This window comes from Fukomys damarensis, unplaced genomic scaffold, assembly GCF_012274545.1.
Source record: "Fukomys damarensis isolate Sample0158 unplaced genomic scaffold, DMR_v1.0_HiC HiC_scaffold_18, whole genome shotgun sequence".
Lineage (NCBI taxonomy): Eukaryota > Metazoa > Chordata > Mammalia > Rodentia > Bathyergidae > Fukomys > Fukomys damarensis.
The window spans coordinates 8,012,773-8,026,348 of NW_022900930.1; the positions used below are offsets into that span (position 1 = coordinate 8,012,773).

The 13,576-nt window shown below is 42.9% G+C and overlaps 1 protein-coding gene across 6 annotated transcripts in view; it reads left to right on the top strand.

The window, feature by feature from the left end:
• Fut10 (fucosyltransferase 10) overlaps nt 1–13,576 on the top strand; it is an 82,514-nt gene that overhangs the window by 31,066 nt on the left and 37,872 nt on the right. Inside the window, exon 4 of one of the 6 annotated variants that reach the window (XM_010604403.1) lies at nt 2,231–2,264. The exons of the other annotated variants lie outside the window; for them this stretch is intronic. Coding sequence (XP_010602705.1) covers nt 2,231–2,250 — 20 coding nt within the window. The 3' untranslated portion in view covers nt 2,251–2,264. Of the gene's footprint in view, nt 1–2,230; nt 2,265–13,576 lie in introns of those variants that run through there. 6 annotated transcript variants of the gene reach the window in all.

The following is a 13,576-nucleotide window of genomic DNA, read 5'->3' on the forward strand; positions in this document are numbered from 1 at the left end:
TTTTTTTTTTTTTTTTTTTTTCTGGTCGTGGGGATCAAACTCAGGGCCTAGCACAAGCTGAACATAAGCTCAACCACTGAACTACATCCCCAGCCTTTGAGGATTTTCTACATTTATTTAGTTCCTTCTTTGTCTTTATCCAAGACTAGAATATCTGAGTCTAGAATATGTATTCTGGAGCATAGAGATTTCTCATAGATGTCTCTTGAGTATTTACTCTTGCCAGTTGTGATGTTTGCTCGCAATCCATGCTGCTCTGTGATAAAAGGAAAAGGACTTTTAGTCATGGGTGGTGGTGGGAGGAGAACCAGGGCAGAGAGGAAGAGGAAGATAGTAGAGGCTATTTATTTATTTATTGACTGACTGATTGACTTACTGTGGCTCTGGGGATTGAATCCAGGGCATGCACACTTTTTATTTTTTTAATTTTGAGTCAGGTTCTCATTAAGTCACTAAGTTTCCCAGATGGAACTCAAACTTGCAGTCCTCCTGTCTCAGTCTCCTAGAGTGGTAGAATTACAGGTATGCACCACCATGCCCTGTAAAGCTTGTGTTTTATATTTGCCCATGACAAATCCTGCTTTTCATTTAAATTTTGAAGAGGGGACTTTAGAAATATTTTGATAAGTTGAGAAATCACAAAGACAGCAGATCATGCACTAAGATGCAGGGTCCAGTGTTGTTAGTTGGGTAGACTGGCAGATAGAAGCAGGGAACATCTAGCCTGCTGTCCAAGCTTCTGTGTTCTGATATTGGACATCAGCTTACACTGAGGGCATAAGGGCAACACTTGGCCCAAGCCTTGGGCAGAGTGAGTTACGGTAGAGATCAGCTGTAGGGCAACTGAGCTCATCCACCCCAAGAGTGTGGCTTTCATCTACAGTCCCAGCATCAGTCACTCTTATCAGGGTCTTGTTTGTTCCATTGATAGCCTTATCCCGGAGAGATAGGGGGACAGAGATGTCAACAGAGGATCCCGCAGGGTGTGGAAGAGGACAGGTGACTCAGAGATAGAGAGACCAGAGGGCAGAACCGACACTGTTCTCAGGACCTCCTTTTCCCTGGCAGGCACATTGTGGAGAACAGTTGAGGAAGGTGATGGGTTCTGAGAAATCTGAAAGACAGATGTTTTACCCTAGAGAGAATGGATATTACCTAATAGGATGGTCTCAAGGTTTTGTGTTAGGTTAGGCTGAAGCTCTGTACTGATTGTCCTTTATGCCCAGTGGATGAGTCTGGATTCTGAGAAAAACTGCATTAGTCACACAGATCACACACTTGCTATCCTCTGAGTATTTGAGTATGTGTAAGGAAATTGTGTAACCTGGTTTCTGAAGAGGCACCTTTTTCTACAGCTTCTCTGCATCCGTGCTTTGGTTTCTTTCCTAAGGCCACTCTAGGTGATTAGACAAGATCACGGAGCTCATGGGGGACACTTTAATGAAAATATTAGCACTAAAATGGAATAGAGACAGTCCGTATTTTTCATGACTTTGCATTCCTATTCAATATCGTTTATGGACATAGGCAATATTTTGTATGATCAGAGTCCACTTTAAAATCTGTAATCCCTTTAAAGAATGACCTTCAGAGACATGGGGTTTCTAAAGTTGGGGCCCACTTATGATAGTGTTCTTAAAGAAAACTATTAAATTAAGATGAAACATTAATGAATATCACTAATCTTAAGCATATGGCTCAGTAAATTTAAGTAAAATTTTTGTTTGCCTTTTGTGGTGCAGAGGACTAAACCCAGGGCTTTGTGAGAGCTAAGTAAGTGTTCTATCACCGAGCCCCCGTGTAGTATGGTACATCTTAAACAACCTTTTTGCCTTCCATAACAGGCTGCATTGTGGTACTCTCTGTAACTTCCTTACCTATGCATCTGCTCATAGGAAGCTTGAGTGTCAGGGATTAATTTAGAATGCAAAGATTTGTATTTACTTTCATAAAATCCAGTAAGCGAGTTTCATGGGCTCTCTAAATGCTGTGTGTGAATAGGGACCAATCAGAATTGGGGTGCCAATTCCAAGTGCTGCCCACGGTGCCCCCTTCTTCCCTCCCTCTCTGACTAGTGAAGATAGCCCGGGTCCCCAGTTTCCACTGAAGAAATAAAGGCCACATTAACAAACATACGAAATGATCTAGTAATTATCAAATCATATGATGAATATTTAAACTTTAAAAGATTTATTACTGTTAAAGTCACATTGCCATTAATCCTCCTCAGAATCCTCCCTCTGGCTTTGAACACACTCCTCCCATCATTCTTGCAACTTTCTGAAGCAGCTCTGGAAGTTTTCTGTCATGAGTGTCTTACTTGCCTTGATGTCCTGAATTGACTCAGAGTGTTTACCGTTCATGCACATTTTAACTTCGGGGAAAATCCAGAAGTTGCACAGTGCCAGATCTGGTGAGTAGGGTAGATAAAGATATACTGCATGTTTTTATATGACATAAATTGCTGTAAACCTTTCCTCTGAGGAAATTCTTACATTCTTGGGAAATTCCTGTAAGTTACAACTGGGCAAGAAATGCAAGCTTTGCTGTTTATATGTAAGATGAGGTGAGATTCTTTGCTCAGATAATTAAAAACAGCTTCAAAATTTTTATAACATGTGGGTCATGGAGCCTTTCTTCTGTCACTTGTGTTATACTCTGCATGGAGCCTGGCAACCCTGGTTTCTTCCCACCGAATGGCAGTAACAATCTCAATCACTGTAAAACTCTCCCAAACTCTAAAAAGTTCCAAATAGCCCATCTTGAGGTCTTACCTCAGAAGTCCCCTAGAGCCTGCTGTGGTTTGAATGTGTCTCTGAAAGCTCATATATTATCAATAGCTAAACTCTGAACATAGCTTAGATGCCCGTCAACAGACAAATAGGTAAAGAAAATGTGGTCTGTACATGAAGTGGAATATTACTCAGGTATAAAGAACAAAATCATGTTATTTGCAGGAAAATAAATGCACCTTGAGACAGTAATGTTAAGAGAAATAAGTCAGACACAGAAAGTTAAATATAGCGTGATTTTCTCATATATGAGAAACTTAAAATATGAATAAATAAAAGTATAAAACAAAGGAGAGATGGTAGCAGACAAAGAGACTTTTAGGAAACGGAGAAGGGTTTCAGGGGAGAGGGGAATGCGGAGGGGAGGGGTAAAGAAATGGAAAACCATCAAAGTAATGTATATATGCATATGTGCATGCCCCCAAATGGTGGTAACCATTACGTACTGCAAACATACGCTGTTTTTAAAACATTTGTGTTGGAAACTTAGTACCCCATGCAACAGCGTTGAGGGATGGGACCTCAGGAGAGGTGATCAGGTCAGGAAGCCTCTGCCCTCATGAGTGGATTAATGTCTCTGTTCTAGGAGTGGGTTAGTTATCTTGGGAATAGACGGGTTGTAAAAGTGAGCTCAGCCCTTTCTTTCTCCGTGTCTTGCTCCATCATCTACTCCTCTAGCATGAAGTCCCTCACTATAGCTCCCGCTCCTCCGCACCCTTGGACTTGCTGGTGCCTAGAAACCGGAGCCAGATGCATTTCTGTGTGAGTTCCTCAGTGCGGGGCATGTTGCCGGGGCAGCACAGAATGGCCTGACTCTGTTCAGTGTTGAGTGCTGGCTTGGGGGTGTCTCCCTGACCCAGGCTGCAGCCCACCTGCAGATAACCAGACTCTCCCACCTTCACTCCAGGTCTCTCATCTGGGCGCTGGGCCTGAGTAACTACTGTGGGCCTGGTGCCCGCTGCAGAGGTCACAGTCACCAGCGTCCACCCGTTTACACGAGCCAGGAGAGTGAGAGTCATCCCCGGGGCTTCCTCTCCTTCACCCTCGTGACATTCTTTCGATTCTCCGCTGTCGCCTGAATACGGAGAGCGTTTCCAGAACGTCTTCACTTCTCTCAAGCTCCCCTTGAATGTCCTGACGCTTACCTGGATCCCACAGGAGCCTGCAGCTCACCCACCTGCATCACCTCGGCCTCTTCTCTGCCTCCTCCTTCCCGTTGCCCTCGTCTTGTGGCTCCCACCACAGACCTCACCACACGTGCTGATTCTCCCTCTGGAAAGTTCCTTCCCCGTCTGTTCTACTTTCGCTCATTCTTCAATCTCAGTCCGTCCCCACCACTGAGAAGCCTACTTTGGCTTCTCTGGCAAGCTCAGCTGCTCCCCTAGCATTCTGTAGCACCTCTGAGTTCTACTGTTACACTCACTTACATGATTGCTTGACAGATATTTCTCTTTTCTGCTGTATTGCAAGCTCCATGACAACAGGGATTTTTCCAGACTTGCTAACTGGTATATTCTGTAATTTGTGCCCTGAGCCTCCAGTATTAGGAATTGGCTCTAGGGTCTTGCGCAGAGCACATCCTCAGCTCTTTTGACACTGGGTCTGGCTAAATTGCCCAGGCTGACCTTGAACTTGAGGTCCTCCTGCCTCAGCCTCCAAAGTAGGATTGCAGGAATGCACCACCATGCCCAGCTTCACTTCTGCATTTCTAAAACTGAGCAGAGTACCCAGCATGTAGGAAGGCATCGATAAATGCTGCACCTTGCTGGTCCTGCGAGGAATGAGATTTTTGTGGTAAAAGCAGTGACCTGACAACAGGGGGAAGCAGAGAGCTGCAAGAGTGGAGCCCTTTGTCTTTGAGGTTAGTAAATCCAGTTTGTCAGCTGTTTAGCAGGAAAAGAAGTACAGCCTAGTGGGACATGGTCAGTATTTTCCTCATGTGAAAGAGGAGGGAGGGTGCTGTATCTAAGCTATGGTAATATGTTTCAAGTCACAGGTGGCTAAACTGAATTTTTAACCCTAATTCCTGTGGTTCCAAAGGCCACATTCTTTCTCATATACTCTGGTGATTTTTTAAAACTGTTTTTTCCAAAAAATTAAAAATCATCACAGGGTGGATTGGTGGCTCGGGCATGCGGGAGTCTTCTGTGCTACACTTGGCCCCCTGTGGCCTCTCCAGAATGGTTCTGTTGGGCGGGGCCCTGGTGTGGTCCCCTCATGCTCTGGTGATTTTTTAAAAAATTAATTTTATTGGTACATTTTAGGTTTTTAGATATACAGTATAATGACATTCATCATTGGAAATCGATACCTTTACGTAACCTACCTTGGTTCTTATTTTTTCCCCTGCCCTCCCTTCAACCCCTCCTCCCTCCCTATTCATAAAAACTTCGTTGCAGTTTTTGAAAAGATTTTGGCCGTGGCTGCTTTTCACTCATTGGGCCTATAGATAGATATACCCTTTTCAATGTGTCAAATAATACGTTGTTTTCTTGTGCCCTGTATATATGTATGTCTTTGAGACATTAATCAAACCATAAATAATAAGATACTGCATTTTAGGGGGACAGTTTATAATCACTGATTGCCAGCAAAGACTCAGAATTTGAAGGGTTCACGTTCTATTGGGCATGTCTGTGAGGTACAAAATTGTCAGAAGTGTCCTCTTGATTTTTATTGAGATTTTTCCTGCCTAAAGTATTAATCAAGTAGGTACAAAGATAGAGGATTAGGGCCTCTGCTCACAGAGCAGGAGCCAGAGTCACAATCACTTTGGAGCTAGTTACAGAATTTCCGGCCTTGAATGTAGCTACCAAGAAGGAAAGTCTTTGTGAGCTCTTCTAAGCAAGAGTTAGAGGTGGAGCATGCACCCACCCTTACTGTGAGGCGGTGACAGCAGCCCTCCTCTCTGGTGATCAGCAAGGCTGGTGAGGACGGCCCTCTGCAGCCTGGGATGGGGAAGCAACAGCTCAGACACCAGGAACTGAGGTCAGTGGTGCCGAGGTGCTCCCTCTGTAACCCAGAAGAGGATGAACAGGGCCTGGAAGTGAGTGCCCAGCAGGGCTTTGGGAGGGAAACTATGTGACTTTATCAAGTGCTAAATAAAGGAAATAAATGCATTCATCTCGTGGCAAAGGAAAGAGCGGTGAAAAGCCGGGGTTGTTTGTTGCTTTTTTTTGGGGTGAGACCTCTTCTCATTTAATTTCCCCTCCAGAATGACTTAGATGACGTGTGTGTCTTTGTCCGTATTCATTTGATAATGTAGTTGAAGGAGCTGTTAATGATAACTCTGCCACTCTCCTATGCAGAGAACACTTCAGATTCCCACAGATGACAAAATGAGCTCAGAACGGGAGCACAGCCTGTGCACCGAGCACGCATGTGTCTGACTCTGTCCGGCACCGTGTTTGGTTCTGAAGCAGCTGCTGTCTAGGAGGTGAGGGCCAGAAGTTCTTGTTGTTTGGAAGCTGGGACACATTCAGTATTACTTAATCACTCATAAGCTCCCAGGACACTCCTCAGAACCTTCTGAGTCCATAATTAAGCCATACCAAGAAACTAATGATTCCAGCCTGAGTTCCGGGTCCGGGAAATAGGAGACTGACCGCACAGGCCCTGGGTGATTCAAACAGAAGCTAGAACGTGGCCTTTGAAGAGCTGAGTAAATTTCTAGTACACATAAGCTTAAATAGCACATGGGTTTTTTTGTTTGTTTTGTTTTTTTACATGAGAAACCCAGAGTGAAAATAAAGAGCAAAATTAAAGACAGGTAACACGAACTATGGAGATCTTTCTCTAAGGGGATCTAGAGAGGGAAAAAGGGGATGTAAAGGCATAAAAACAAGGAATTTGGATGTGTTAAGTCCATGTACCAGCTGAAGACAAGGAGTGTAAACGTGTCCTGCACATACCTACTACAAGCTAAAATAAAATGTAAAAGTTTTCTAGAGAAGAGAATTCCGGGTGGTTTCCCATGAGGCAGCACTAGAGGGCACTGTGCATAGTGAAACCTAATGGTGACGCAGACTGCCGGGTTCTGCCGTTTCCAGGGATGCTTTCTAAAATGCTCAACTTTTGCCCCTTAATCCTTTTATTTCACTAGAGAGAGGAAAAAAGACATTGAAGTTATTACCATCATAGTAACAATATTTTAAGAAGACAAAGAATTTTATTTAATTTAGTTTTTACCAAAGTAATACTTGAAAAAATCAAGTAATTTTTTAATCAAAAAGGCAGTTCATTTTCTTTTGGAGTTTACGTTCATATTTCTAAATGTGTCTGTATTTTTATCTTTTTTTTAAGTACTTATTTGTTTCCTTAGAAACAGGATCTTAGTATATAGTTCAGGCAGGCCTTGAACTCACCTTGTAACCCACGCTGGCTTTGAACTCATGACAGTCCTCCTGCCTCAGCCTCCCCAGTGCTGGGATCACAGGCAAGCGCGGACGCACCCAGCCATACCTTTATTTCTTAAGACAAGTAGTTACTTTGCTTATTTTTAATGAATTTCCTCAGACACTTGTCTGCAGTCCTCCAATCTAATATAGACAAATTATATTACCCCAGAAATCATTGAATACAACGTAAGTTGTTATAATCTCAACTTTTCATCATGGCCATTTTCATAAGCAAACAAGAACAGATGAAATGAGAAGTGTCCTTACTCTTCACTCCATTCCAACACCCTTGATTCCCTCTGTCTTGGATTTGATTATTCCTGAATACGTCCTCCTCCTCCCATAACTTTCGATAAATTATAAATATCATATCATTTCACCAGTGTCGTTTATTACTGCAAAAATATTGCTTGATATGCAGACATTGATTATACTTCCATTTTTGTATATTTTATCTTGAATTAGTCATTGACTTTTTAAAATGTCTATGATTTTATTAATTACCATTAATTTTAAGTGTCCTATCAGATGTATCACACACCACACATGATTATAAATATATTTTGGATAAAGTAATTAAAATTAATGGTCTAACATGGCCAATTTTACTTTACCTTAGGGGTCATTTGTACTCCAGACCTCCTTATAAAAGTTCTTTAAACTAAATTCGTTACTCTCTAACCATGATGTGTGTTCCTGCACATTCTGATCCTGGAGGTCTGAGTATCCTGGGGAATTTTTGTCTTGTGTTTTTCTGTGTATGATGGATTTCCTGAATCCTCAATCCCACATTTTCTCCTGTCTTGATTTTTTCCCCTTGAGTGGCTGTAGCCAATCTTCTAATCATTTCCTCAGAAGAGTGGAAGGAAAGTTTGGATTGGAACACTTCTTCCTTGGAATTTCAAAGGCTTTACTCCATTGTCTTCTAGAAGTGTGATGTCTTTTTGATTCCCTTTTACAGAACTTTGGGCTAGTAAGTTGCACAGGCCACTTTAGGTAGTTACAGTACACTGGACTGTTGATTTGGGTGGACACACTGTCTGTATCTTTGAAGGCAAGGTACCGTGTATACCAACCAAAGAACATTAGTATCTGGAAGTAAGTTAATATTCATTTCAGGTCATTACTTTTTGTACCTACTAATATTCTGCTTCCCATTCCTTTATAAATAACCAGTTTCCTAAAAATTCATGCAGACACAGTGTTTTTTAAATTAATTAATTAATTAATTAATTAACTTTTGGTTCTTTAAGACAGGATTTAACTATGTAGTTCAGACTGGCCTTGAACTCACTATGCAGCCAAGGCTGGCCTTGAACTCATGGTGATCCTCCTGCCTCAGCCTCCTCAGTGAGTGCTGAGATTACAGGTATGTACCACCACCCCTTGCTGATGTTATGATTTAGATCTAAAATGGCCCCCAAAGCCATTTGGGAACTTATTGTATTATGGAGGTGTTGTAGCTGGATTTTTATTAGGAGATGAGGTCTGGTACGGAGAGGCAAGTCACATGACCTTAAAGGGTTTATTTACCTTCCTGTCTCCTCCCGTGACTGTGTCTCTATTTCCTGTCTACCATGAGGTGAGCTACTTTCCTCTATTCAGACCTTTCCACTGAGACACTTTTGTCTGAAACTGGGCACCAGGCAAGCACTGAAACTTCTAAAATGTGAGCCAGAAAAAACCTCTTCTTTAAGTTGGTGTCAGCTATTTTGTCCCTGAGATGGGAAGGTATGTGTAACTTTGACTCTTTTCCATCCATGGCGCTTAATAGCTCTTTAGTCCGGAGGCTCTGTAATTCAGCTCTGAAAATGTATGTACTGACGCAGTCTCAGTCTTGCCTTCTGATCTATAGTTTTGAAAATCTTACTAAGTGGATATTGAGCTCCTGGTTAATTCTCTACATTTTAATTTATTTTTTTTTTCTTTTCCATCACTTTGCCATTTTGTTCTGCTTTCTAGAAGATTTCTTTTATTTTTCCTATACTTCCTTTTCTTTTTTTTTTTGGGTACCGGGGATTGAACTCGGGTCCTTGCACTTGCAAGGCAGGCCACCGAACCGCTGAGCTAAATCCCTGGCCCTATACTTCCTTTCTTATTTTTATTTTTTCAGTACTGGAGATTTAAACCTAGGGCCTTTGCATGGAACTATATCACCAGGACTTTATATTTAATTTTGTATTAGTCACTAAGTTGCCCAGGCTGGGCTCAAACTTGCAATTCCAGAGTTCTTAAATTTGAGTGGTATACCACCACACTCCTTTATTGCTTTTACTTTCTTTTATTTTTTTTTTTTGTGAATGCAATAAAGAAATACTTCTTTGGTAAAATAAATTCTGATACTTAATTTTTTTCCTGTACTGTCTCTTGCAGGTCTTGGGGGAGGCTAATTGTACCTGGTATCCACTTGGGAGACCATTGTCAGTATAGTTAGTGTGATTATTTCTCCATGCCACTCAGTTTCCAAAGGGGATGTGTATCACACAGACCTTGCGTCAACATTCTGGGAGCTGCTGGGGAATAGTTCCTGTGGCTTTATTTTCCAGTGAGTCTTCTATTTATAGTTTTAGATTTCACCCTACCTCAGGTAGTACCTGATTCAACCAAATATGGAGATTTTGATTGCAAGACTCTGGAGGGAGTCACTGTCTCCTGGCTGGGAGTGCATTGGTCACAGGCTATGGTCACTGGCGCTTAATTGTACTGCGATTAGATTTCTTTCATTAATCTTTATTACCCGCCATCCCTCCCTTCAAAGTCCCTGTCACTGCCTAGTCCTTCACTTTTCAAGTATTCCTAAGGCCAGGGGGCCTGCTCTTTTTCCAGAGCACTTTCTTCCTTTGGGTCTGCAGCTCCATCTTTTAAAAAACACATTTAAATCTCTCCTCTGAATCTTTTCTCTAGTACTGTAGTTTGGTATGTTTGTTTGTTTGTTTTTTATAGTTGTTTCAGTAGGATTTTGTGATGGGGAAAGATAACTTGTACTTAACTAGGAGATTGAAAAGTGCTTTAGGCACAGCTCACTGCAGGTGGCTGACAACTTTGGGGAATTTTTAGAAATATAGAGAAGGAAATAAAGCATTTTATTGTTTGAAAGAGAAGAAGGGCAAGTTTAGTCAAGTTAGAGGAGGTTAGATTGTTAAGACTTTGGTTACTTACTCTAAAGTTTATAACCTTCAGAGGGAAACTGCTGCTCTCGTGTGGCCTTAGGTTCCCTCTTCAGAGGCCGGTGTGTCTGGTCCCCAACGTGGCCCTCTGGAGGAGGTGGAGCCATCATGAGGTGGGGTCTAGTGGGGGTCCTCAAAGTCATTACATGATGTGTCCCAGAGGGACCAAGGCTCCTCCCTCTCTGTGTCTTTTGCTTCCCAGCCATGAGGTCCGTGGTTTTCTTTGTCATGTGTTCCCACCATGATATGCTGCAACAGGCCCAAAGCAACATGGCCAACCAAATATGGACTGAAACCTCCAAAACTGTGAGCCTGATAAGCCTTTCTTTTTATAACTTGATTATCTCAGGCATTTGCTACAGTAATAGAAAAACTAACACAGATATTTGGGAAATAATACATAGGAATTGAGTTTATCTTTACATCAAATTCTATTTAGCTCGTTTTATTTTTAATTTATCCGTTTTTTTAACATTACTGGGGATTGAATTTACAGCCTTATACATGGTAGGCAATTATTCTACCATGAAGCTATACCTCCAGCCCTTGTTTGGCTCATTTGAGGGGATGAGATGTACCTATGGTAGTAATTACTCATATGTATTGAAATTTGCTTTTTTCCAATAGTGTATTATGGCATTGTACTAATACCTTTGTATGGCATCACTTGCTGCATTACTCACTTAAACTCTGACTTATTTGGTGCAATAAAGACACTTGCTAGAGTAACCAGAGAAGGACAGAAATGCTGGAAGAGAAAGGAAACATTTGATAGTTTTCAGCATATAAGTGTATCTTAGTCACTTTGGGCTATTGTAACAAGTTACCATAGACTAGGTGGGTGGCTTAAACGACAACGTTCATCTCTCCCCGATCTAGAAGCTGGGAAGCTCAAGATCAGTGTGGATGCAGATCCCATGTCTGCTGAGTGTCCTCTTCCTGGCCTGCAGATGAGTTTCTGCTGTGTCCTCACGTGGTAGTAAGATTGAGAGCTGTGAAATCTTGTCCATTTGCAAGGACAACAGTGTCACATCCTGGGAATTCTGCCCTCATAACCCCATCTAAACTGAAGTACCACCTATATGACCTCACCCCCTAGTACCATTACATGAGGACTTAAACAGGAATTTGCAGGGGGACACAAAAAATCAGACCATAGCATAATGCAAGCATTGTAATAAAAAAATAAATATAAGCAGGCATAGTGGTACATACCTGTAATCCTATCACTTTGGGAGAGGGAGGCAGGAGGATCACAAATTTGCCTGGGCAGTTTAGTGACTTAGTGAAATCGTACCTCAGATAAGGGCTGGGGATATAGGTCAGTATAAAGGCCTTCAGTTTATCCTCAGAAGTAGAGGAAAAAAACCATGTACCTGTGTATATATTCCTTACATACCCAGGAAGTGAAATACTTTTCCTTTTGCGCTTTCCCATCCTCTTGTGCATGGACCCATTACTGCAGTGCTGCGGCACCCGGGGTCTCTAGGATGGCAGTGCAGATGTGATGAGTGAAAGGAGAGCATTAAGGAGTCCTTCCTGGGGTTAGCTTCACAGGCTTGGCACCCAGAGCCGGGGCAGCGCTCATAGCCCAGGTCTAAGCCACTGCCCAGGCTGTGCTCCTGCTGTGAGGCTGATGTCCTGGGATGGAGGGGCCGATATTTTCTTATCCTTGCTTTCTTGTATCACTCTGTGGTTGAGGCCTGCATCATGTGCCCAAGGAGATGGGACTCTGTATGTCTTGTCTGCAGGGACAACCCAGGAGTCACCTGGCCCTGCCCTGAACTATTAGGGGGGTAGCCGGGCAAGGGTGAGGATGGGTGTTTGTGTTTCAGAGCTCCCAGCTGCCACCCAGTGACATTCAAAGGGCTGTGTTTAGAGCTGGTCCTAAGATGGTGATCTTGGTTACTGCCTTTGAGTTTGGCGTATTGTAATTCTAAATCCAAAATGAAGATTTTTTTTTTCTTTTACAAATACAAATTCTATTTTCTTACTACTAATGTTACTGTTGGTTTTCTTTTGCTGTAAAGCTATTTAGTCAAGTTAAGCCAGAACCTCTTTTCAGCCTAGGGAAAAAATCAGCCTCGATTAATAAAAGCATACAAAATGAAACTCCTTGGTTCATTTTGGCCTAGTTCCAGCGATGCTGTCGATTAAAAGTGCCTCACATTTCCCCGCCTCACCCCTTCATCCTGCTTTTGTTATTCTGCCTTAATTTTGTTACCTTGGATCAGTGAATGTGGCACTTTTCACATAGCGTCATTCACCATTTCTAATCCTCTTAATTCCTCTCCCACAAACGTGATGCTATCTCTGTGGTGCCATTACCTTTCCCGAACACTAGCTCCAAGTTACTCAGGGAGGATTTGTTTTCAAGGTTTGGCTTCTGACCGACCCAGATCGTAATACCCAGCGCTACCCGCTGCTCATTATTAGCCAGAGGGGACCTGATGGTATGGTGGAAACGCTCACAGTGGCTGTGAGGGGTGCTCATCAGGAGCAGGCGCCGGCCGAGGGTCTGGCCTAGGTCCTCTGCGTGCCAGCCCGGCTCTCAGGTTGCAGAAGATGGAAGCCTCTCTGGTGTTTTACGGGGCCAGGATCTCTGCTGTGTGTTGGACTTTGCCACATACCTTTAGATGGAAGAGTCAGTCCAATAACTTCCCATTTCCCAACCGGGAAATAATTCTGGGATGATGTTTGGCTCTGCTGGTTCAATGCAAAGAGCCGTTTTGCTGGCTAACAGGAACCAGCAGACATTTGGCATGTAGAGATGTGTGTGTGCACGCACACTTGTGCCCAAAGGCTCATGGGCCTTATCCTTGCCAAGAATGTATCAGGCGCGAGACTTCTGGCGTTTTCACTTGAGAAATTTTCAGAACGCATTCTTAAAGGCGCCCAATGGGCTGCTTAAAGGTTGGGCTCCTTTCCTCCCCCAGGGTCACCACCAGCAGGCAGCACACCTCTCCTGTGGGTGCTAACATTCTTTCTCTTGAGGCTGCTTAGTAACAAAGCGGATTCCACCAGTTCCGGCTTCATATACCAGCCAATCTCTGGGGAGTGAGAATTACAAAAGAGGCAGAGAACTGAAATGTGGAGGTGGCCTTGGATCAGGGAAAAATCAAACATTCTAGGACATTTCCCTAAGGAAGTGCTACCTGATTTATTGAAGGACACTGTTAGATCCCTCCTGTCCCCTCTTGGGTACTTGCATCCTCCTATC